The sequence below is a fragment of the Talpa europaea genome (assembly GCF_964194135.1).
Source record: "Talpa europaea genome assembly, chromosome: X".
In the NCBI taxonomy this organism is placed as follows: domain Eukaryota; kingdom Metazoa; phylum Chordata; class Mammalia; order Eulipotyphla; family Talpidae; genus Talpa; species Talpa europaea.
Genome location: NC_140081.1, coordinates 23,234,381 through 23,257,842, shown reverse-complemented (window position 1 = coordinate 23,257,842; position 23,462 = coordinate 23,234,381). Strand labels below are relative to the sequence as shown.

Genomic DNA, 23,462 nt, shown 5'->3' with positions numbered 1-23,462 from the left:
TTTCAGTATCATTTTGTATTTCTGTCATAGCCCCGGGAGCAGGACTAGAGGAGCTGGCCAGAGTTACAGATTAGGAAGTCAGTCTCTGCTTGCATCTCCCTTCCCTCTATGCTTCAAAAAAGAATGTGAGGGAAACTCTCAGACATTCTCTCGCTTTTTCTCCTTAGCCTATTCTCTACCCTCAGGAGAAACAGATTTCTTTGATCTCCAAGAATAATAGAAGTGATTTCCTTACACAATTCTGTGTAAGGCTTTAAATAAATTCTATTCTGGCATTATTTGGTTCCAGTACCTTTAATTCATCTATTCAACAAACTTTCATTGAGTAGTCACTCTCTGTCGGGTGCCATTGTGAATATGGGGTAGGACATTAATCCCAGTCTGTCTAATATTCTTTTGTAGGTAGAATTTCTGACCCAGTTAGGCTGCTATGTCAGTCAACTGGACTGTACGCACACGTCAACCCTTTTACTATTAAGTTCTAAATCCCTCTCAGCATATATCACCTTCTATCTGTACAACAATAATAACAACGATGACACAAAGAGGAAAATGAATAGCTACTCCTAGTTTGCTGCTTCTTTCTGGAAATATACAAACATAAAGTTAGAGGCCCTCGATTCAAGATTCAGCTTCTAATTTTAGGGAGGTTACTTCACCATTTTGGGCCCCTGATTATCATAAAAAGTGAGCCCAGTAATCCTTGCCTACCTTTCTCCAGCATTACTGTGAGGAAAAACAGAAGTAAGAGTGCCCTGGAAACTATAAATCTCCAACTATCAAACAATCTTTGAAATCATCAACCACTAGAGAAAACCATCACATCCTAGAGGATTTCTTCTTTAAAGGGGTGGGGGGACTTATGTTATCAACTTGCATCACTTGGGAGTTTGGCTGCATCACCACATGGATTTCTTCATGGAAGAGACAGTTAGAAGTTTTCCTTATTGAAAATGAAGTGCACTCCCCTAGGGCCAGACTCCGAGTTGGCGATGCTCTGTTTACTGAGGGTTTCAGCCAAGGCTTCAGGACCGCAGAGGAAAACTCCTATTCTGGTACTTTTGGGAAAAGAAGGGAAAAAAGACAGTTTCAGGATTTGGAATGAAATATTGGGTTGTTGGAAAAGTCATGATGCGTTTTTGCACAGAAAAATACATCATGACTTTTCTGAGAGCCCAATAGATTACAGAACATGTGAGAGAATTTTCTGCTGATTAATGGCCCCAGGGAAGCGTCCCCTCTGCTCCTTTGGCTTGTCCACAAATGGCAGAGTCCAGATTACCCTGCAGGACAGTGGCTCAGCCCTGTTTGTGAGAGCAGCTGGATACTTCAAAAGGCTGTTGACCTCTCTGGAAAGTGACATTCAAGAAGGGTTTATGGAAACTTCTACCACAGAGAAAATGGTGAATTTGTGAGTCTGTGGTTACTTCCCTTCAGTGTTGTGTGTCCTCAAACCCTCTGGCATCTTGAAATCAGGAACAAACCCACTTTAGATATACTGACTGTCACCGCTTGGTGTGACTTCACCCCTCTACACTCTGGAGTCCGAAGCCTTGCTCCTCGAGGTGTGGTTCCAGGCCTGTAGCCACTAGAATTGGCTCTTTACAGAATGCAGATTCCTAGGCCCACCCAGGCCCATTAAATCTGTTTCTACATTTTAAAAAGATCGTCAGGTAATTCATATGCACATTAAAGTGTCAGTAGCCTAATGGGTATATTTATGGTGACTTCTTAGTTTGTCATCTGTTCTCACAAGCTAGAGGATGCCCTCCAAGTTTCAGGATGGCTAAAGTTTTAGTGAGGGCACAAAAGGATTTGGGGATGTCTGTAAACTTATGATTTTAGATCCAAAAGCTGTAACTGGAGGTGGGGACAGTGTCTCCTCAATAATGAGTACAAATTAAATTAAAAAAAAGTAGCTACACGAGTGAGAATTTGGAGAGAAAAAAAAAAAGAACTGAGCCATGACCCTACTTGCTTACAATAACTCCCCAGGTAATTTTGGTGTGACTTAAAGACACCCTCTTGAGCAATATCTACAACCTTCTATAGGGTGTGAATATAGTAATTGTAGTGTTTTAGTTTCTAGAATATACAAATCTAGGCATATCAGTCTACTGCATTAGACAGACTATGAGCCTCAGGAACACCTTGGTGGATCTCCTTACTTTGGGTGTTGACTTGCGATTGTCTTGAACTCATTATCCCAGTTGGGGCGCCCATACAAGGTCTTTTGTTTCAGACCAGTGATCACGTCTTTCTCCTCGTCATGGTGCACAGCAAAGTGACTGGCCTACAAGAAGGACATGAATTCGAAGAAAAAGAGACATGCTGTAAAAACACAAACAGATAGATGTACATATTTCTCAAACTAAGCTCTCATTACTCATTCTAACTATACATATTTGGAGAAAGGCACCGTGCTGTAAGTTGGAAGGTAAACATAGCAGAACAAGTAGGTTTCCTCAAGATATTTACTATAGAAAGGAGAAAACTTCGAGAAGACTAGACCCTCTGAAGTCTAAATATGAATAATCCTATTTGTAGAAAAGTGTTAGGTATGGTGAGGCACAAATATCTCAATGAGAAAAATGAAGGGAGGTGGGACAGGGACCATACAGGAGGACTTCAGGGTGACAGATTTTTGAGTCAGGTTTGAAGTGTGAGTAGGATTTACATTTCCTATCTCACTTTTCTCTCTGCTGCACGTCTGACTTTTTCCCCCTCACTCTCATATATACCCACTCTTTGGGGAGAATCACTAAGACTAAAACAATCAGAGATTAAAATATTCATATTTTGGTAACACAGTGAGACAATAAGCCAAGCCTAAAAGCTAGTGTGTGTGTGTGTGTGTGTGTGTGTGAGTGTGTGTGTGTGTGTGTGTGTGTATAATCACATGTAGCCTTTGACTACCATGATAGGGGGTCTCAATTTGGACAACACATATTTTTCCTAAAAGTGGTTAATTATATTTTTAACAATATCAGCTTTCAAATTCAGGAGATGGAGAATGGGGATGGAGGCTATTAAGAAGGGTGGTAGCTCCACTTTGTTAATCTATAGACATAAGTTTTGCAAAGCAAAATGATTATTTTTTCAAAGTAAATAAATTTTCCATTGAAAATATTGTGCCTATCTTTTTAAGTAACAAACCTGTAACACAATTTATAAAGTATAGATTTTTCCCCCTAAGTTTCCTTATTTATCATATGGTTTTGTTGTGGTGGTTTTATTTTTAAATAGCAGAAGTGGCATCTTGAAACCACTTTTTCTGGAAGCAGCAGTTCTCAAGGTCACGGGGCCCTTGATCTACATTTGCAACAAGACTCTTCTAAGATCTGGAGATTGATAGTCATGGTATGACCAATACCCAAAAGCTAAATGAGAAGTCGGTTTTCACAGGTAGACCATGTGTGTGGATCATGCCCAAGGTTGAGGAGTCAATGTATAGGGGTGGCCAGGCAAGACAGTGGCAAGGAAGAAGAATCTTGCTTTACTCAGGGTGTCACCCAGAATGGGTGACAGCATCTTCCAGGTCAAGCGATTAGTGTTTATTTATGAACATGTGACCCCTAGGAATCCTGAACTTCTTTCAGGTTACCTCAATCTCAGTAATTTTGACAAACATTTGGGACTGTATAATTCTTTGCTATGAGGGGCTGTATTGTAAGTTATAGGATGTTTACATTGCTAAATGTCCCTGGAGGGAGGCAGGAGACAAATAGATATGAATATAGACACATATACACACATATGCCACACACACATACACATAGATATACATACTACATACATATACACATACACACACAGATATACTATAAACATACATATATATACACACATACATTATATTCACCTACACACATTTATACACACTCACATACACACACATATATACAAATGATAATCATGAACTCTGGAACATTCTGACCCTGCCACTTATTAGTTGGGTCCCCTTGCACAAATGACCTAAGCTGACCTGTTTTGGGCCTTGATTTTCTCATCTATAAAATGTGGATAATTATAGTAGCTCCTTCATAGTATTATGGCAAGGACTGAACTAGACAAGCTATGCAAACACTAAGAATAATACCTGGTACATAGTATAGGCTTGATAGCTATTAACTAGTAGCAGTTATTATTACTACTTACTAAAGTATATTTTAAAACATGGATAAACACATCAGTTGAACAAATATACACAGATATGTATGTATATATACACAATGGAAATAGGTGTGTGTGTGTATATATATATTTATGAGAAAAACAATATTTTCTATCTTTTCTTCCTTCCCATGACTCGTTCAATTCATCCATTTGGTTCGAGACCCCTAGTGGGGTTGTTGCTCTAATAAGGTCAAAGTCATGGCTTTTATTCCCTTGAAAGTGCCTTAGGTTTGTTCTATCTTGAAACCACTTTTTTCTGGAGCAGAAGTTCTCAGAAATCAACTTGGAATCTAGTCTCAACTGTCTGGACATGTGGTGATAATGAGTGAGAGTGTAGGACTCTCACCGGAATCCATCAACTCTTCCTGATGAAAACAGTGCATAAGACACTCTACTACCTAAAGTGAAGTTAGTAAAGCTGGAGCACTGGAGGAAGGACCTAAGATTTGGAATCTTGTCTTCACCTGAGACTCATCCCAGCCAGTGAGATAGATGTTGTAGCTGAGGAAGTCAGCATTGTTCCTCTCCTGCATCTGGGTCTCCAGCAGCTGCAGCAAGTCCGCAAACCACTCAAAGGCATGTGTGTCCCGACAGAGCCAGTAGAAGTAGATCTGAAAAAGGGATGGGTCATGAAGCAGGTTATATTTAAATGGCCTTATCAGCATTGGCATATGGACCTCTACCCTGTCCCAAACTTCTTCCTGCCACTTGAGCCCCTAAATATAGATTTTCAGAAAGCTCTGGATATTTCACAAGCTAGCACATGTGAACCTTCTCTGGTCTTCACACTGGCCAGGTAGTGCCTTAATAGCTTGGCTTTGGAAATACATAGACAGCTTAAAGCAAAACACTAGCCCACCACTTTCCCCCTGGGTCTGCTCTTGCTCTCCCAGAATCCCTGCTCTCCTTTGTACCTCCCCTCAGAAAGACCAATGACATCTAGACTTGGCGTGGTCACTGCAGGACTAGTTCACTGCCTGCTACTGCCAGACACTCATGAGTTGCTAGGGAAAAAATCCTACCCACACCTCCTCCAGATAGAGAAGAGGGGGAGGAGAGAATGAAAAATTAAACTGAAGTTGCCTATTAGGGTTTGTCTTTACAGTTGTTAGAGTGTCTCGTTTTATAATCAGGTGGTGATGCCAGATTTACACACCACAAAAAATTTCTCCAGGGAATTTATTCTGAGGAGCTATAATAAAGTGAAAGTTCCTGAAAGGACATGTCTTCTGCCCTCTCCCTGCAAAATAAGTATTGGGAGCTGCTGGAAATTGAATCAACCTCAATATCCAACATGTATAATAGGAAAATTATTCTTTATCCTTTCACCAGAACATGAAGCAATGTAGTAGAGGAATGTGGGTGCCTTGGTGGTGGGTGTGGTGTGGTGACATACATCTGAGGGAGTGTGATGTTGTGCCTCTGAATCATGTACAGTGTTGTAAACCAATGTCACCTCAAAAACTTAAAATAAATAAAATCAAACCGTCATTTACAAAAAAAAAAATCATTGTAAAGACTGTGACAACTCTGAAAACCACTTGCTACATTTTTTTAAAAAGGACATGAAATCGATGAATGTGAAAATATGTCCCCTAAATTAAAACAAACCCAATCAAGAAATAGAATCTTTCTCTGTGAAGCAACTTAGGTTGGTTTCCCCCCCTCCCTTTGTTAGATCTAACTTGTGGTATATTTTCTAGATTGGAAAGTAGAAAATGAAATAATAAGCTTAGGTCACATATAGTTTTAAAAGTTTCAAAGTTTACATTCTAGAAGTCAGTTTCTGTTCTAGAAATGTTTATAATAAAGAAGTTCTAATTTCTAAATAAAGGATATTAAATTAAACACATTCAATATTTACAAACTTTCTATAATTATGTGAACACATGAAAAATATTGGAAGAGAATGTAAAAAAAAATAGCTATTGGGCTGGGGTTGTGAATGCCTTGTCTCTCAACTTTCTTCCAAATTCCTAGTAATGCTATACAAATACAATATATTACCTTCCCTAATAGGCCTGTGTATAGAGGCACATTTTGGGAAATGCCTCTAGGGAAACCTGTTTTCACTTCCCTTGGTCTCTGCCAGCCTCTGCCCTGAAGACTGCCTCAAGTTTCATGTCGTAGCATGTGATGATCATTCCAAACCCTCTGCAAAATGAAGGAACCTACCTTTTTGAGCTTCAGATTGGTGGCACTATCGCAATATTTGTACCAGACTGACTTGAGGATGGATGCAAATGGTGTGACCCCAATTCCTGCTCCTACTAACATCACCACCTCGTAGCTGAACACATCTTCACTGGCTGTACCAAAGGGTCCATCAACAGCTATCCTGGAGGGAAGAGTGGGAAGAGATGGTTCCAGAGAGATCTTGCTCTTTAAACTAGGGTGGGGTACAGATTATTTCTGGGGATGTGCAATGTCACTTCAAACTGGGGCAATGTATCAATGGGGCACTTCCCTCTATGGAATAGCTTTCAAGTAACCCACTAAGTGTTGACATTCGGGTTGGAAGTAAAAAGAGGAAATTTTGGTTAACTGAAATCATTTGCTAACTGTCTCTCAGGGTTTTTTTTTTTTACCTCTGCATCCTTCCTTCACACACACACACACACACACACACACACACACACACAGCATTCCACATTTGAAATTCCTGCTGACATCATACATTACAGTGACATTTTCTATACCATACCATCTTGTTGATTTAATATCTCCATTTTTCATTTGTCTACTCATTGAACTAATCCACAAACTTCTTTGGCATCTAAGTGCCTGCCACCATTGGTAGACTTGTGGCGAAACTGAGGCAAAGTGGATAATGTATGGCATTTACTCTCAAACAACAAATGCCAGTTACATTTTATGAGTCTCTGATTCACTGTAATTTTGTTTCTTAGGAAAATCAATATGACTTATGTGATTAAAAGAATTTGAGAATACTCACTATTAGTATTTGGTTCAATTTTTTCTACTTCACACAAGATTCATAAATATGTATAAACACACCACACACATAAACTGGAGAACAAAGAGAGAACTATTTGCCAAACACAGGACACAGTATTGTGAGGGATGGGAGAAGAGAACCTGTTTAGTGACTTTGTTCCCTGGACCCATACATCTTCACCATAGGCACTTTGTACTCACTTGGGGAGTTTCCAGGCATCTTGGAACTCCTGCTTGTCACAGCCACATGCATTGAATAGTCCTTCGGTCCAGTCCCCAACAATACGGATATGGATGCTAAAGAAGTCTTCCTCGGGGGCGGAGGTCAGCGTGAAAGGGTGCCACTCCAGCCTGGATACCTTGGGGCACTTGACAAAAATGTATTGTCCCACCTCCATCTTGAAACCCTTCTTTTTCATCTGTAGCTCGATAGTTTTGAAAGGGTGAATGACAACCTAGGAAAAAAACATGTCTGTGGAAAATCCATTGTCCCCAAATACTTGCCTTTTCAGTGTCCATATGAATGAAGGGCTAAGCCAAGATGCCCCACCCACGTCCTTTTTCTGGCCAATCCTACAGTTCCTCCAAAAGAGTGTCTCTTCTAGGGAATTGTTCTCGGCGGTAGCCCATGCCCAGAGATGATGCAGGGATACAAAGGTCTGACCCTCTCTCCTCACATTAAGACTGCTCCAAGGTTGGGGGGGAGGCTCCCTGGTGGCAAAAGGGGTTAAGTCTCATCCCTATGAAGCTATTCACAGCCACTGCAGCATGAGTTCGATCCTGGGCCAGGAAGCAACCCACATGGCACAGCAGACCTCTTCTGTCTTGCCCGCTACTCCCCTCAGCAGTGTATTTCAGTCAATCTGCCTGTTCTGCTCCCCACTCTGTCTTTCGTGAATCCTCTCAACCTCCACACCTCTGGCCTGCACCCCAGCTCTTTTATGCATAAATAAATAAAATAAATCTTAAAAAAAAATACTTCTCCAAGGGGCCACCCAACTTCCACACTCCCTGGAGGATCAGGTGAGGCTATGGTTGAGGGTTAGTCATTTCCTGCCTTTCTTTTCTTTACAGTTTCATCTCCTGAAAATACACCCCAGTAAAGCTTCTGCATGCAGTTCTCTGAGATCCTGAGAATTCAACTTAAGACACTGGCCTGTTGTGATAGTTTCTTCTCTAACAAGTCAATGCAGGAGAAAGAAACAGGAAGAAGAGATAGTTTCCTATTTAGCCCTCCCATTTTCCCACAGATGATCCAGGACCTTAGCAGCTAGAGAGAAAAAGGAGACTCCATTGGCTAGTTACATAGCAACATCCCCCAAACTAAGCCTAATTGTGCCAATCTGCCTCTGTCAATTCCTATCTTAAGCTTGCCTGCTGCCATGCATTGTTTCTACGTTTCTCTCTACCTGGGAATACATCAACAATCCCTCCTAATGCTAGGTCCTACCCACCTACTGCATCCTCATTCACTCTGTGCATGAATGTTCACAACAGCTTGGTTTATCATAGCAAAAGAGTATAAACAATCCAAATGTCCACCAAATGGTTATCTGGTAGGTAGCTTTGTTTAAATAGAACATAATCAAAACTCTTTCACTGCAATACAGAAACTAATATACTTTTTCCTTGACTATCCTTGAGATGTCTACAAGAACTTTATATGTACAAATGAAAACAAACTAAGGGATATCAAAATAAAGAAAAATCAATAGAAGCAAAATTACAGCTTGCCAATGTTGACTGATATGTCTGGCTCTATCTTTTTGTGAGTGGGGAGGAATAGGAGAATGGGAAATGTTCTTAATAAAATGCCAAACATTTCCAACACTTGTGATTTAAATATATCTTCTAGGATAAAACTGTCATCAATTCCCCTGTCCTTCCCTAAAATAAGGAGTTACAATGCTTCCTTTTTAAGACAGAAGTCAGAAACTTAGATGTTATAAACCAATGTTGCCTGAATAAAAATTTATTAAAATTTTAGGAAAATTATTTTGAAAATTACATTTACCATGTTGCAGTTTTATGTGCTACAAACAATTTTTACTCCATTGCAATGTTACATGAAAAATTGGGATTGACCTAAATAAAATGTACCAATAGACAGCGTTGTCACTAGGCTACCTTTGGATAACACCTTAATTCTTATGTGAGCTTATGTGAGAAGAGAATTAACATCCATTTTCTTCACAGGAAAACAAGTTTGCCTTAGAAATACATTTAAGGGAAATAAACATTTATGTTGCCTGGTTAGTCATCTCTTGTTGGGTAAGGGAAATTTCGTGGCAGCTCTTTTTGTTGATGCTTGGGGTTTTTATTATAATGCAATAGAACTATCATAAAAGGAGAACTACTGTAGCTTCCTTTATTTCAAGATTTCCAATGCCATCTGGACTAATTTCACTATGACATGAAGAAAGAACAGCTAGGTGGAGGCTAGGAAGAATTTGTGAGTTTTGCAAAAATAATCCAGAGCAGGTTTTTTTTTTGTAAATTATCTTATGAACTGAATTCAAGTGAATTAAATTTTATTTGCTTAAGATAGTCTTGTCTGGTGTTTCCTGACACTATAACAAGGGATTTCCATTTCTTATTGAGAGAGTGGCTGATTGATTGGTTGACTGGTGAGGAGCAGCATAGAAAGATTGGGGAAAAGCCACTACAGGCTTCCCTCACTATCTGCAAGGCATTTCTTTCAAGATGCTCCCTCACCTACCAAAGCCAATGTCCTCAGGTGCTCATGCCCCTTACATAAAATGGCATCGTATTTGCATGTAACTTATATTCTCCCATATACTTTAAATCATCCCTACTTAGTATACCTAATACAATGGAACTGCTGTGTAAATAATTGCTACCCTGTAATGTTTAGGAATAATAAGAAGAAAGGGCCTCCCCAGTGGTGCAGCAGGTTGAGTGCAGTGCTCTGAAGCTGTCCACAGCCTCTGCAGTGCGGGTTCGATTCCCGGCCAGCCAGGGAGATACCCACATGGTGCGACAGACCTCTCCTGTCACGCCACCTGCTCCCCTCAGCAGTGTTTGCAGTCCATCTGCCTGTTCTGCTCCCTGCTCTGTCTCTAGTGAATTCTCTCACCTTCCTGCGCCTTTGGCCTGCACCCCAGTTCTTGTATAAATAAATAAATCAATCTAAAAAAAATAGAAGAAAATCTGTATGTGTTCAGTAGATGCAACCATTGCAGGTCTAAATACAGTAGGTATTTTCGATGAGCAGCTGATCAAATTATCAGACATGGAAACCAAGGATAGTGAAGGGTAGAATGTATATACCATGAGTCCTCAGATAACATCTTCAAGAGGTTCCCAGAAACTGCAACTTTAAGTAAAATGCTTATGAAACTTATCCTCAAGTGAAAGCATTTCATTCAACATCAGTGGGAATTTCTCTTTTCTCATTAGCATTAAAACAAAATGATGTGGCCTCCCCGGTGGCGCAGCGGTTGAGCGCTGGGTTGCGAAGCTGCCTGCAGCCTCTGCTGCGCCGGTTCGATCCCCGGCTGCTCCCCGGCCACCGGAGGAGGGACCCACATGGCGCACAGACCTCTCCTGCCCTCCCTGCTCCCCTCAGCAGTGTATTTCGTCAGTCTGCTTGCTCTGCTCCCTGTTCTGGCTCTGGTGGATTCTCTCACCCTCCCGCGCTTCTGACTCTACCCAGTGCTTGTATAAATAAATAAATAAATAAATCTTTAAAAAAAAAAAAAACAAAATGATGTTATTTGAGGACTTGCTATACTGGAGTTAGGAGACTCAATTTCACATGCAGCTTAGTTACTAACTTGGTTAAGATTTGGGGCACTTCAGCTCTGATATCCTACCACAATATACAAAGTAGGGAAAAGGAGGAAAAGGGCACCTGGGAAATTATCTCAACCTCAATCAGACCGACCCCTGGTTCCCTTGTTCTTTTGACATCTGAATATTTTATGGTTTGATATGTGTACTTCTCTACTCATAATTAATTGCATAGTCATTCTGTGTTTCTCCCCTCTAGAGAGACACACACACACAGAAATTACTGTACACAAACCATTCAGTTTTCTTCAGAAAATGTTAACTTCCATTTTCCCCATTTAAAAGACCCAACCATGACTCTCTGTTCCTCCCTGATCAACAGAGAGCAGCCTCTTCGGCAGTACGTGCGCGTCCCTCAGATACCATGGTCAAGGTCAGAGTGAACAGATTTGACCATATAGGACACCTGGTCACCAGGGCTGCTTTCAACTATGGCAAAGTGGGTATTGTTGCCACCAATGACCCCTCATTAACCTCAACTACATGGTCTACATGTTTCAGTATGATTTCAGCAATGGTAAGTTCAATGGCACAGTCAAGGTTGAGAACAGGAAGCTTATCATCAATGGAAAGTCCATTTCCATCTTCCAGGAGTGAGATTCTGCTAACATCAAAGGGGGTAAGGTTGGTGTTGAATATGTTGGAGAAGCGTGGGAGTCAATTGAAGGTTGGGGCCAAAAGGGTCATCATCTCTGCCCCTTCTTCTGATGCCCCCATGTTTGTGATGGGTGTCAACAATGAGAGGTACAACTCCCTCAAGATTGTCAGCAATGCCTCCTGCACCACCAACTGCTTGTCGTTCACCACCCCCCACCTCCGCCAAGGTCATCCATGACAACTTGTACATCGTGGAGTGACTCATAAATCACGATCCTTGCCCATCACTGCCACTCAGAAGACCATGGACTGCCCCTCTGGGAAGCATGATGGCTGAGGGGCTACCCAGAACATCATCCCCTCTTCTGCTAGTGCTGCCAAGGCTTTGGGCAAGGTCACCCCTGGGCTGAAGGGGAAGCTGACTGGCATGGCCTTCCATGTCCCCACCCCCAACGTGGCAACTGTGGATCTGACCTGCCACCTGGAGAAAGCTGCCATATGCAATGAAATCAAGAAAGTAGGAAGTGGGTATCACGGGGCCCCCTCAAGGGCATCCTGGGATACACTGAGGATCAGCTTATTAACAGTGACACCCATTCCTTCACCTTCAATGCTAGGGTGGCATTGACCTCCATGACCACTTGGTCAAGCTCTTTTCCTTGTATGACAATGACTTTGGTTACAGCAACAGGGTGGTGGACCTCATGGTTTACATGGCCTCAAGGAGTAGGAGGCCCCTGGACCACCAGCTCCAGAGACAGCACAGAGTAAGAGAGTCCCCCTCAGCTTCTAGGGAGTCCTTTCCCCCACTCATCCACACTGAGAATCTCCTGACCTATCACAGACCCTTCGAGAAGGGGAGGGGCTTAAGAAGCCCTGCCTTGTCATGTACCGTCCATAAAAGTGCACTGTACCTAGCTCCCCCCAAAATTGACCCAACCATTTGATTACCAAGCTAAGTACATTGTAATAAACTATAGATTTTCTTTCAAAGAAATTGAGAAACAGCTCTGATTAATAACATAGGGAATTCAGGTAGATTTGCCATGATATAGTTAGACAATATTAGTAATTCCTAAACCAGGCAATACCTTGGTGATGACCACCTTCTGTTGAGATCGCCAAAACCGGACCAGCCTCTCACACACATACAGGGCCATGGGAGCCACTACCCATTTCCAAGTCTGTAATTAGAGTAAAATTGAATAAAGAATTTGTTAAAGCTGTGTGGAGATTTCTGGACCTACTAAACATAGAGCTTCCATATGATCCAGCAATTCCACTCCTAGGTATTTATTTACCCAAAGGACACAGAAACATCAATTCCAAAGAACACCTGCACCCCTATGTTTATAGCAGCACTGTTTACAATAGCTAAGCTTTGGAAACAACCCAAATGCCCAAAAATAGATGACTGGATCAAGAAGATGTGGTACATATATACCATGGAATATTACTCAGCATTCAAAAAAGATAAACACATGCAATTTGCAGCAACATGGATGGCGCTGGAAGGGATCATGCTCAGCGAAATAAGCCAAAAAGAAAAAGAAAAATACCGGATGGTCTCACTCATAGCAGGAATCTAGAAAACTTAAATAAGGGACCAGGAAAATGAATAACTATAAGATAGTGAAAATCAAAATCAACAAAAAACTATGAACCAGAGACACTTTTAGGGGGGCGGGAGGGGAGGGATTGGGGTCAGAATGGGGGGGCTGCAATTGTATGGGGAATATAACAATAAAATTTATTTAAAAAAAAACAAACAAACAAAAAAAAGAAATAAAGAAATAAAGAAATAAAAAAAAAAAGAATTTGTTAAAGGGTGATAGCTAATAAAACATTCATAGGGTTGAACCAGAAGTCAAGTTAAACTTTGTAGGTTTGTTTAAATATTTTACATTATTATAGATTTCTAAATTTCTTCTACAACAGCATGCATGAAAATTATATACAATTAAAATAAATTTTGAGCCACTGCAAATAAACTTTCTCCTTGCCATATTGGGGAATTATAACTACAGTATGAAACTTTCCCAAGAGGAACTACCGACAAGAATGGAATTTCCTCCTACTGTCGCAACAGCAGTTGCAATAACACTACAGCCAGGCAAGGTTAGTTTCAGAATTAACATTTCTCTAAAGGGTGTTGATTTCAGCAACCCTATATTTTTAATGCAACATTGTGATTGCTTTCTCTGGCTGTGTAGGGAAAGCTTCATCTTTTGCAAGATGAGAAATTTCATGCAAGAATTTCACTGTTTCTCCAATATCCTGCTAAGCTTTAGGAGCTATGCAATGCACTTGCTGAATACAGACAGACACAAAATAGTTCTCTAGATTCACCTGTGGAATCTGTGATGTTTCAGAACATGGGAATTACCCAGTATCACTATTGGCTAAATAACAGTTCCCTTTTTAATTCTTCCTATTGATGTTTTCATGCAATGGATGTAGCTGGCTCATATCACTCATGTAGCTGGCTGCCCTAGCTAATGAGCAAAGATGCTTACAGATGTTAAGTCTGACAACATCTGTGTCTAGAAGAAGAGTACTCCTCTATTAGGAGAGTAGGAAAAAATAAAGAAGAAAATGGGAGGGGAAATTTCCCTTTATATTATGCTGTGCTTAAAGGAAAAAAATAATATTCCTGTTCAGTAACCCTATACAAATATTTGTTGTTGCCTCTTTTTATATTGATGGCTAGTATAACAAATAAGGTATACTGTTTGCAATAGGGAAAAGATATGGAATCATATGGCCCACTTCTCATTCTATGGAGCAGAAATATTGAAAACATATGAAATGGAACTCTTTGGAGCTTCCAACAAGGAAGGTAAATCTTTCAGCACGTTTTACTTTGATCATTCTTGCCACACTCCCAGCCTACCATGCAATGACGTTGGGTATTGTTATGAACCTGGCTGACCAGCCTTTTTTATACCTCAAAGACAGATCCCCCTAATGCCTAAAGGCAACCCCTTGTGTCACCTTATCAACTTCCTTCCCAATTCAGATTACTTTATAGAAAGTCTTATTTCCTGGGGCCTCTCTGATGGTGCAGGGGTTAAAGTCTCAGCGCTATAAAGCCAGCCATGCAGCACAAGTTCGATCCCTGGCCGGCCAGGGAGCTAACCCACACGGTGCAGCAGGCTTCTTCTGTGTTGCCCACTGCTCCCCTCAGCAGTGTGTTTCAGTCAGTCTGCCTGTTCTGCTCCCCACTCTGTCACTCCCCCATACCTCTGGCCTGCACCCCTGTTCTAGTATTCATACATAAATAAAATAAATCTTCAAAAAAAAAAAAAAGAGGGCGCAACGGTTGAGCGCTGGGTTGCGAAGCTGCCCGCGGCCTCTGCGGCGCCGGTTCGATCCCCGGCTGCTCCCCGGCCACCGGAGGAGGGTCCCGCATGGCGCACAGACCTCTCCTGCCGCCCGCTGCTCCCCTCAGCAGTGTACTTCGGTCCTTCTGCCTGCTCTGCTCCCTGCTCTGGCTCTGGTGAATTCTCTCACCCTCCCACACTTCTGACTGTATCCAGTGCATGTATAAACAAAAGCAAACAAACAAATAAAATAAATAAATAAAACATGCCTCTATCAATAAATAAATAAATAAATAAATAAATAAATAAATAAATAAACAAACAAACAAAAAAAAAAGAAAGTCTTATTTCTTGGGATCTGAAGAGGCTCTTGGCTCCTCTCAAGTAATTATCTGAGCTATCCAAGTGAGCTCAGGAGGGAATGCCTCTAAAAATCAGTAACAGGTGGGGCCTCCCTGGTGGTTCAAGGGTTAAGATGCAACCTATGAAGTTATCCGCAGCCACTGCAGCATGAGTTCGATCCCCGGCCAGGGAGCTACCCACATGGCACAGCAGACCTCTCCTGTCTCACCCGCTGTTCCCCTCAGCAGTGTATTTCAGTCAATCTGCCTGTTCTGTTCCCCGTTCTGTCTCTAGTGAGTCCTCTCACCCCCACATCTCTGACCTGTACCCCAGCTCTTGTATGCATAAATAAATAACACTTAAAAATAAATAAAAATCAATAACAGGCATTATTGTGGTCTTCACAGACAGAAGAGGAAAGGTGAATGTCTTGAACACAAGCAGCTTCTCCACATTTTCAAAAACCATGCTTCTCCAAGCTTTCTATCAGGCATTCATAATAGACTAATGCAAAGCTTTTTTCCAGGAAATAATTGTAGACAACAATTACAGCAGAGAAAAGTAGATAGTTATAACATTCCAACCGTCCATGGCATTCATAATGGACAACTCTACGATATTTGCACGTATTTAGTAGACACGGAAGACTGTTGGTAATGAAACTGTATTAGCAACATGGAATTATACGTACCCCAGGAGGGTTCCCTTCAAACTCTGGCACTGGGCATTTACCGGCTTCTCCCCATGTTGAGATACTACTTTCACAGGTTTTTGGATTATGATGTTTCAAACTGTTATCGGTCTGTCCACGGACAATTCGCCTGGGGAGTAAATGTAAGTCCAGACCATTTATTACCAAAAAAATTAAGTTCTTAATTTTTTTGAGATTCTGGGGATATCTGAATATGGGTCTTGTGCTTTGCACTTAGAAGTGATATTTTACTAACACCACCCCCCCTCCCCACCAAACAGAGTAGAGGAAGAGAAAGAAAATATGTCTCCCTCGGGAATAGAAAAGCTATGGACAGTGGCACCAAGAAACATGTGACCTTATAGAGGGTGAGTTTGGGATCATCAATACATGTTTTCTTAAAGGGAGCATTTGTGCTTCTATTTTAAGTATTATTTTCATTTATAAACAAACAAAACCAGAAAAACTTCCAACCTAACAGAGTGACTACTAGCCCACACCGGACCTTTGTGTACATCAGAACAAGATCCCCTGCTGCGAAGACCAGCCCACAGGCAAAGAGCGTGGGCAGCAGAGCATGGGCTAATTTTACTCCTCTTGGCCAGGCACTACATTGAAGTTGAGAACCCATACAATCACACACGGCAGCCGTTGCTGAGTATGAGTGGTTCACTGGTTGTGTCAAAATTGTCTAAATCAAACCAAAAGGTTAACATCAACTTAAGAAGACTTAAGTTTGTGAAGATTATGACACTCACGGACATCAGCTCAGAGCCATTTCACTTCAATTCAATGCATATAAATTAAGCGACTGCTAACACATAAGACAATGCAGGTTTGGGGGGATGGAGAGAGGAAGGCACAAAGTTAAGTCAAGTCCTTGACTTCCAGGAACAAGAATGGCAGGGGCTTCAGAAAATAAAAGAGACACAGAAGACTCTTTGTAAAGTTTGTTTGGGAAATATAAATTGATTGTGCCATTTGATAAATTCTGGAAAGTCTCAATTCAAAATCATTGGCCATCCCTTTCAATGCCTAGTCTTGGGGAAGAGAATTAGCACGTATTGAGCATCTGTTATGTGTCAGGCCTACGCTGTATCCAAATTGTTTCAGTCAATGAATCCCCATGATAAGCCTGAAAGCTAAGAATATAGGTAGTTTCATTTTACATATGAGAAAACCAAGACTTAGAGAGGTGAGGTAACTAGATTCAGAGTGATTTTGCGAAAACAATTTGGGACCTGAGTCAGGCACCTTTGGTGTCAAATTCCAGGCCCACCCCTTGCAATTTTGGTGGCCTTGGGCAAGATATTCAATTTCTTTGGGGCCTCATTTACTTCAGCTGTAAAAAAGGTACAGTAGTATCTCATTGAAAGTTTCTTTTCATAATCAATTGACATGACACATTTTAAAATACCAGACACAAAATAAGGGTCCAAGAAATACTAAAGTTCTAAATGCTCAAATTCATATAGCAAGTAATAGGGGAAAAATCTGACTTTCTCCTTTTCTTCTTAATGATGGGCTCAAAGTCAGAAAACATGGTTTTATTGGTTTTATTCCCAATTCAGCTGCGATCCTGGTGTTAGACTGTAAGCGATCAGCTCACCAGTGTGAGTAGCGTTCTCCTCAGATGAAGAAAGGGGTAAATGGATTCCCTCTGTCTGCTCTAAAGGGAAATGCATATTTATACAACTATGCAGATGTAAAGGGGCAGAATTACTAAGCTAGAGAGGGAAAGAGATACATATTTTCTTCTGGATTTTCTGAAATAGCTGGATTATGACCAATGCCCATTTAAAGACAAGCAATTGCTTTAGGAGCATCAAGAGATTCTGTTTCCATGGGTTTTCAGTGCTTAGAAGAGTTTATCAGGGGTCAGGGTCAGCAGGTTGATCAAGAGTGCATACACGTGGCTGTCCAAAGCTACTTCTCTTCACTTTTGTCCTTTCACACTCAGATACTCAGATGGCCTCCGGGGAGGCTCTGCTCTCAGGCTCACTGAGCCTTGAGTACCTACTTCCTCTGCCCCTAGTTATCTGGAGCCCTGTACCCACCAGGGAACTTCCCCAGGCCTGCTTTTGTGTGCAGGGGGGAGAATCAACTAATATGAAACAAACACACACAAAAAACCCACCTAGCGGCCTCCCTGGTGGCACAAGGGGTTAAGACGCAACCCACGAAGCTATCTGCAGGCACTGCAGCACGAGTTCAATACTTGGCCAGGGAGATGACACATATGGTGCAGCAGACCTCTCCTGACTCTCCTCCTGCTCCCCTCATGCAGTGTATTTCAGTCAATCTGCCTGTTCTGTTCCCTACTCTGTCTCTGGTGAATCCTCTCAACCTCCACCACCTCTGGCCTGTACCCCAGTTCTTGTATGTATAAATTAATAAATCTTTAAAAAAAAAAAACTCACCTAATCACACAACCCAGCACTGTGTGTCTGTGAGAGCATGGCCATCTTTGTCGTGGCCATCTTTAGATTGCCGAGCTCCAATCCCAGTCAAGCCACTTACCAACTGGGAGGCTGGGACTATGTATTTAACCTGCCTTAGCCTGTTTCCCTGTCTACAATGGATATAGAAAGAGCAGCTTTTCCCTTTGGAGTGAAAAGAAACATTTTACATCTATAATAAGTGCTCAGTGTAAGTTACCTCTTATCTGTATTATACGGGAAGTCTTGAAGGCAATACCCATGTATTTTTCCTTCTAATCTTCCCCACAGTGCCTTAGACCAATTCTCATAGAGTAGGCAATCAATAAATGGTTGGCTTGAATCAAAATTCATTGGACCACTTTCAAACCCTTCTGACTAATCATTAACTCCTCTAGTTTGGGTTTTGTCTCATTTACTAGTGATTAAGTCACAGGAAACAGCAACACAGCTAGCCAAGACCCTGCCAGCACTCTCACTACACTTTATACACTTGCAAAGATACTCCAACTTTGGTGTATTTTCCCAAGTTTGCTATAAGTAACTGCACTGTGAATAATAAGGAATCGACAGCTAGAGATTAAAATGCTGCTGAGTGGTTTCCAACTAACTGACCTGTGGTCCCCTCATATTCCCTCTGCAGAAATACACCCCACACAGACAAGGAGGTCACTGTGCCCCTAACAGAGCATCACACCTATAAACTGAAGGACATAAAGTAATTGACTTTGGAGTTTAAACACTCACTCAATTCCATGGATGACAAGACCGATGTAAAAGATCACAAAGAGATGGTGTGTGTACCAAAACACTTCAAAGTAAGACCTCCGGATGGTTTTGGTGGAGGAGGTGATAATTAAGATGAGGCACAGTGTGATGATAATTCCAGTGATGCCTGCTACCCGGGTCACGGCCACGTACAGGCCTCCTTCAGGATTCTATAAAATAAAAACACACGCACATTACTCAGAGGCTCTCAAATGCTGAACTACCTATTTATAAAGTGTCAGGTGTAAAGGGCAGTAAGTATTTTCACCACCCCCCCCCTTTAGCAAATCCTAACCATCCCTCAGAGTTCTATAGACTTGTAATGCATAATTCTCAATTTAAAAATGTGTTATGTGGTTGAGTGTCAGAAAATATGAATTGATACACTGAATTAGTGCTAACGGAGTATCAAATAAAGGACATAAGTTGACTACAAGATGCCCTAAAAGTGTCTGAAGCCCTTTCCCTCTTCAATTTGGAAAGGGTCACAGTGCTTAGTTTGCAAATGTATCCTGTGTTCCTGGAAGCTGACTCTGAGATGAAGATGTGCTCTGGAAGAAACTGGCAAGGGAATGGTTAACAGGACAGGAAAAGGAACAAATCAAGTAAGAGGATGATCTCAGGTCAAGTCTTCCAGAGGGCATCTGTAGCCTGCTACCGGGGAGCCATGAGAGTAAATCACACCCCAGAGTTTCTCCTGACTCAAGGCAAGGAAGCTGGGTGTTCATGACCTGCACCCATCAGTTGTTAGCTAAGGGCAAAGGTAGCCATCAGATGATTTCCAGATTCTGAGCTTGTGGGCAGAGGAACCCCAGTGGCCCTGGAATGGTCCTCTGAGGAAGAGATGCAGTGCAGGTCATTGAAAGTGAACACATACACAGAATGTTTGGGGACACGGTCACAGCAAAAGTGGTCCAAAGAGATCTGGGCTGAGCATGCCAGTGTCAGTGTCACCTACTCTGTTTGCATTCCAACCCTTATGTCTCATTGTACCCTGAGCAGTAACAGAAAATTTATCCAAGACACTATAGAAAATTTTTTTTTTGTTGTTTGATGTGGTTTAATTCTGTCTCTAAGCAGCCCAGGCAAGTTTTTTCATGTTAGCTTAAGTATAGTTATTTCTGTAAAATGAAGGATTTTTTTCTTGTAATCTGTTCCAAATAAAAGAAAACAGATTTGAATTTGATGTATAGCAAATGTGATTTAACTATCTTCTCAAACTAATGGGCACATGAGCACAACTTGGAGCATTTCTCCCTGAGTGTAGAAAACTTCAACAACATTGGGGACACAAGAAGTCTTTGCCTGTGGATTCAACTAATGGCTGACCCTGGGGAACAGTTGAGGTGCTCCCAGAGGCCTGCGTTTCAAGGAATGACAGCAGACACTGGCCACCCCTCAGATGGCATAGATAAGAAAAAAGGAAAGCAATGCTGATAACTGTCAGCTGGTGGCTGGCCTGGTACCTAGGACAGAGTGTTCCCTATTTCACATAAACAGTTTCATAGAACTCCAACTCAGATGAGCTCACCCTGCTTTGGTGAAGGAATGAGTCAAAATAAGTCACTGTGAAATCATGTGTGATATAGACAAAACCATGAGTGAATGCTGCTTCTTTACTTATAGATTTAGCCTCATTCCATTCATTTGGTCTCCTAAGAAAAAATGACTAAGATCCCTAATTTTAGAACTACCCCTAATTCCTGCTCAAACTTGTTCCAGAGTACATCCTCGCTTCCTGATCCCTCCCCCCCCCCGACAGTGTTCTAACACAAGGCCAAGTGCTGTAATCAGCCTCTATTAGCACCCCCTGAGATGTCCCACACGTCCTCATGGTGTAAGGTCTCCTTCACTACAGGAAGAAATAGACCCACTTTTGACTAGACATGGATTCCTGGATTTGACTGGCGGGCATTTTTATGGATGAGACCAGGGTGCTCTAGGTTGCAAGGACACAAAATTCACATTGGTGAGCTCAAGGAAATGGAAAACATCTAGTGACACTCCACACACTGGATCTGGGTGTGGGAGACATTTTTTTTTTCTGTACCTATATTTTAAAAAAACAACAGACTTGTCCGTCTGATGATGAATCAACTGTAGCCATTGCTATTGTTCTAGTCAATTAGAGTTCTTCATGCTCTGACATTTAGTCTTCAGTTTTAATGGCCTAGGAGACATCTGAATTGGGAAATGAAGAGACTTACCTTGATTCTGTCTCGAGCAAAATTGAGGTAAGTTTCACCTTCTTTATCTCCAATCTCAGAGAGTGCTACTAAAAACGGATCGGATTTGTTGACCCGGGCATCCACACACCATTCCACATTAAATAGATGTGCAATGGTGTGAATTGCTAAAGAGAACAGAGAAGAGAAACAAAAAGGTGAAGGGTGTGCACGATTTTATTGTACGATGGGTTTCAGCTTATAGCCCCTGACTAGGACATGTTACAGAAAGACACAGGGATGGCCCAGGACACTGATAAATGAGAACTGCATGTCACCATCAGAGCGGCAAGGCAATTCGAAGTTGCTAAGCTGCCCCAGTTGTGTGAATGGGGGCAAGTCACTTAACGGCTCTGGTCTTTTTTTTTTTTAAGATTTATTTATTTAAGCATACAAGAACAGGGGTACAGGTCAGAAGTGTGAGGAGTGAGAGGATTCACCAGAGACTGAGGGGAACAGAACAGGTGGCGCAGCGTTTGAGCGCTGGGTTGCAAAGCTGCCCCCAGCCTCTGCAGCACCGGTTTGATCCCCGGCAGCTGGCAAGGGTCCCACATGGCACGCGGTCCTCTCCTGCCGCCCGCTGCTCCCCTCACCAGTGTATTTCGTCATCTGCCTGTTCTGCTCTCCACTCTGGCTCTGGTGAATTCTCTCACCCTCCCACGCTTCTCACTGTACCCAGTGCTTGTATAATCACCCTCCCATGCTTCTGACTGTACCCAGTGCTTGTATAAATAAATAAATAAATAAAACTTAAAAAATAATTAGAGCATCTTATTTAAAAAAAAAAAGATTTATTTATGTATGCATACAAGAACAGGGGTACAGGCCAGAAGTGCGAGGAGTGAAAGGATTCACCAGAGACAGAGGGGAACAGAACAGGCAGACTGACTGAAATATACTGCTGAGGGGAGCAGCGGGCCAGTCAGGAGAGGTCTGCTGCGCCATGTGGGTATCTCCCTGGCTGTGGAACAAACTCGTGCTGCAGTGGCTGTGGTAAGCTTCATAGGTTGTGTCTTAATCCCTTGCACCACCAGGGAGGCCCTGGTCTCTGTTTTGTCATTTGTAAAATGAAGGTGTTGAACTAACAACCCAAGTTTTGAGATTCTACAAAATAATCTTGATTCCTGAGAATATTTACATGTGTTCTGTTTGTTTCTCTTCCCCTGATATATTTGTGCTCAAACAAGAAGACTCTCCTATAATGTATGTCTTTGACTGGCTCATTTACCTGATTCTGACATTACTCCATGGAGAGTGATTTTATAGAAAATTGATAGAAAACTGATACAGACCAATGACTGTAAGTATGAATCTCTTTTAAAAATGCATTTTTTTTTACTTAACAAGCATTTACATAGGCCTTGTTAGTAGCCAAGCATTATTAAAAAGCACTATTGGTGCTTTATAATTACTTAATACTTCTATTGATCCAGAAATGTAGTGACTATTACCATTTCATCTACAGATGAGGAAACTGGGGAATAGATTGCTTAACACCTTGCCCAAGGTCACCAAGTTAAGAGAGTTAGAATCAAATCCAAGCTGTTCTGGCATACCTGTCCTCTTTTTTTAAGATTTATTTTTATTTATGCATACGAGAACTGGGGTGTAGGCCAGAGGTGCGGGGGGGGGGCGTGCGAGAGGATTCACCAGAGACAGAGTGGGGAGCAGGACAGGCAGACTGACTGAAATACACTGCTGAGGGGAGCAGCAGGCGAGACAGGAGAGGTCTGCCTCACCATGTTGGTAGCTCCCTGGTCAGGGATCCGACTCATGCCACAGTGGCTGGTGCTAGCTTGATGGCGCTGAGACTTAACACCTGCACCACCAAGAGGCCCCATACCTATCCTCTTAACCGTTTTACAATGTTGCATTCTAACAAGATTTTATCATGCATTTTCATTAGAACCATGTTGTTTGTTACAGCTCAGAAAGCCTTCCTGATTTTAGTTTGCAGTTGAATGCTTGCAAACTAAACCAATTTTTCTCAGCTTAGGGACAAACTCCTAAAGGCAGAATAAAAGTCTGTTTTGTCTATCACTACGCATGAGTGCTAGTTTGTTGCCTGGCATGTTAATTATTTTATTATGTGAATCAGTGGCAATTTGATAGATAAATCTTTTTTTCAAAA

General features: G+C 41.7%; 1 protein-coding gene and 1 pseudogene across 2 annotated transcripts in view; one reads left to right on the top strand and one right to left on the bottom strand.

Moving 5' to 3' along the window:
* Window positions 1-931: 931 nt before the first annotated feature.
* Window positions 932-23,462, bottom strand: part of CYBB (cytochrome b-245 beta chain) — a gene marked incomplete at both ends in the record, with an annotated part of 35,683 nt that continues 13,152 nt past the window's right edge. Inside the window, 9 exons of the mRNA XM_084258046.1 lie at window positions 932-1,058; window positions 2,169-2,293; window positions 4,641-4,787; window positions 6,352-6,514; window positions 7,336-7,589; window positions 12,636-12,728; window positions 15,901-16,030; window positions 19,086-19,276; window positions 21,314-21,459. Coding sequence (XP_084114172.1) covers window positions 932-1,058; window positions 2,169-2,293; window positions 4,641-4,787; window positions 6,352-6,514; window positions 7,336-7,589; window positions 12,636-12,728; window positions 15,901-16,030; window positions 19,086-19,276; window positions 21,314-21,459 — 1,376 coding nt within the window. The remainder of the gene's footprint in view (window positions 1,059-2,168; window positions 2,294-4,640; window positions 4,788-6,351; window positions 6,515-7,335; window positions 7,590-12,635; window positions 12,729-15,900; window positions 16,031-19,085; window positions 19,277-21,313; window positions 21,460-23,462) is intronic.
* LOC311186926 (glyceraldehyde-3-phosphate dehydrogenase-like) lies at window positions 11,312-12,491 on the top strand (annotated as a pseudogene). The gene has a single exon. The product of its transcript is annotated as a glyceraldehyde-3-phosphate dehydrogenase-like (transcript).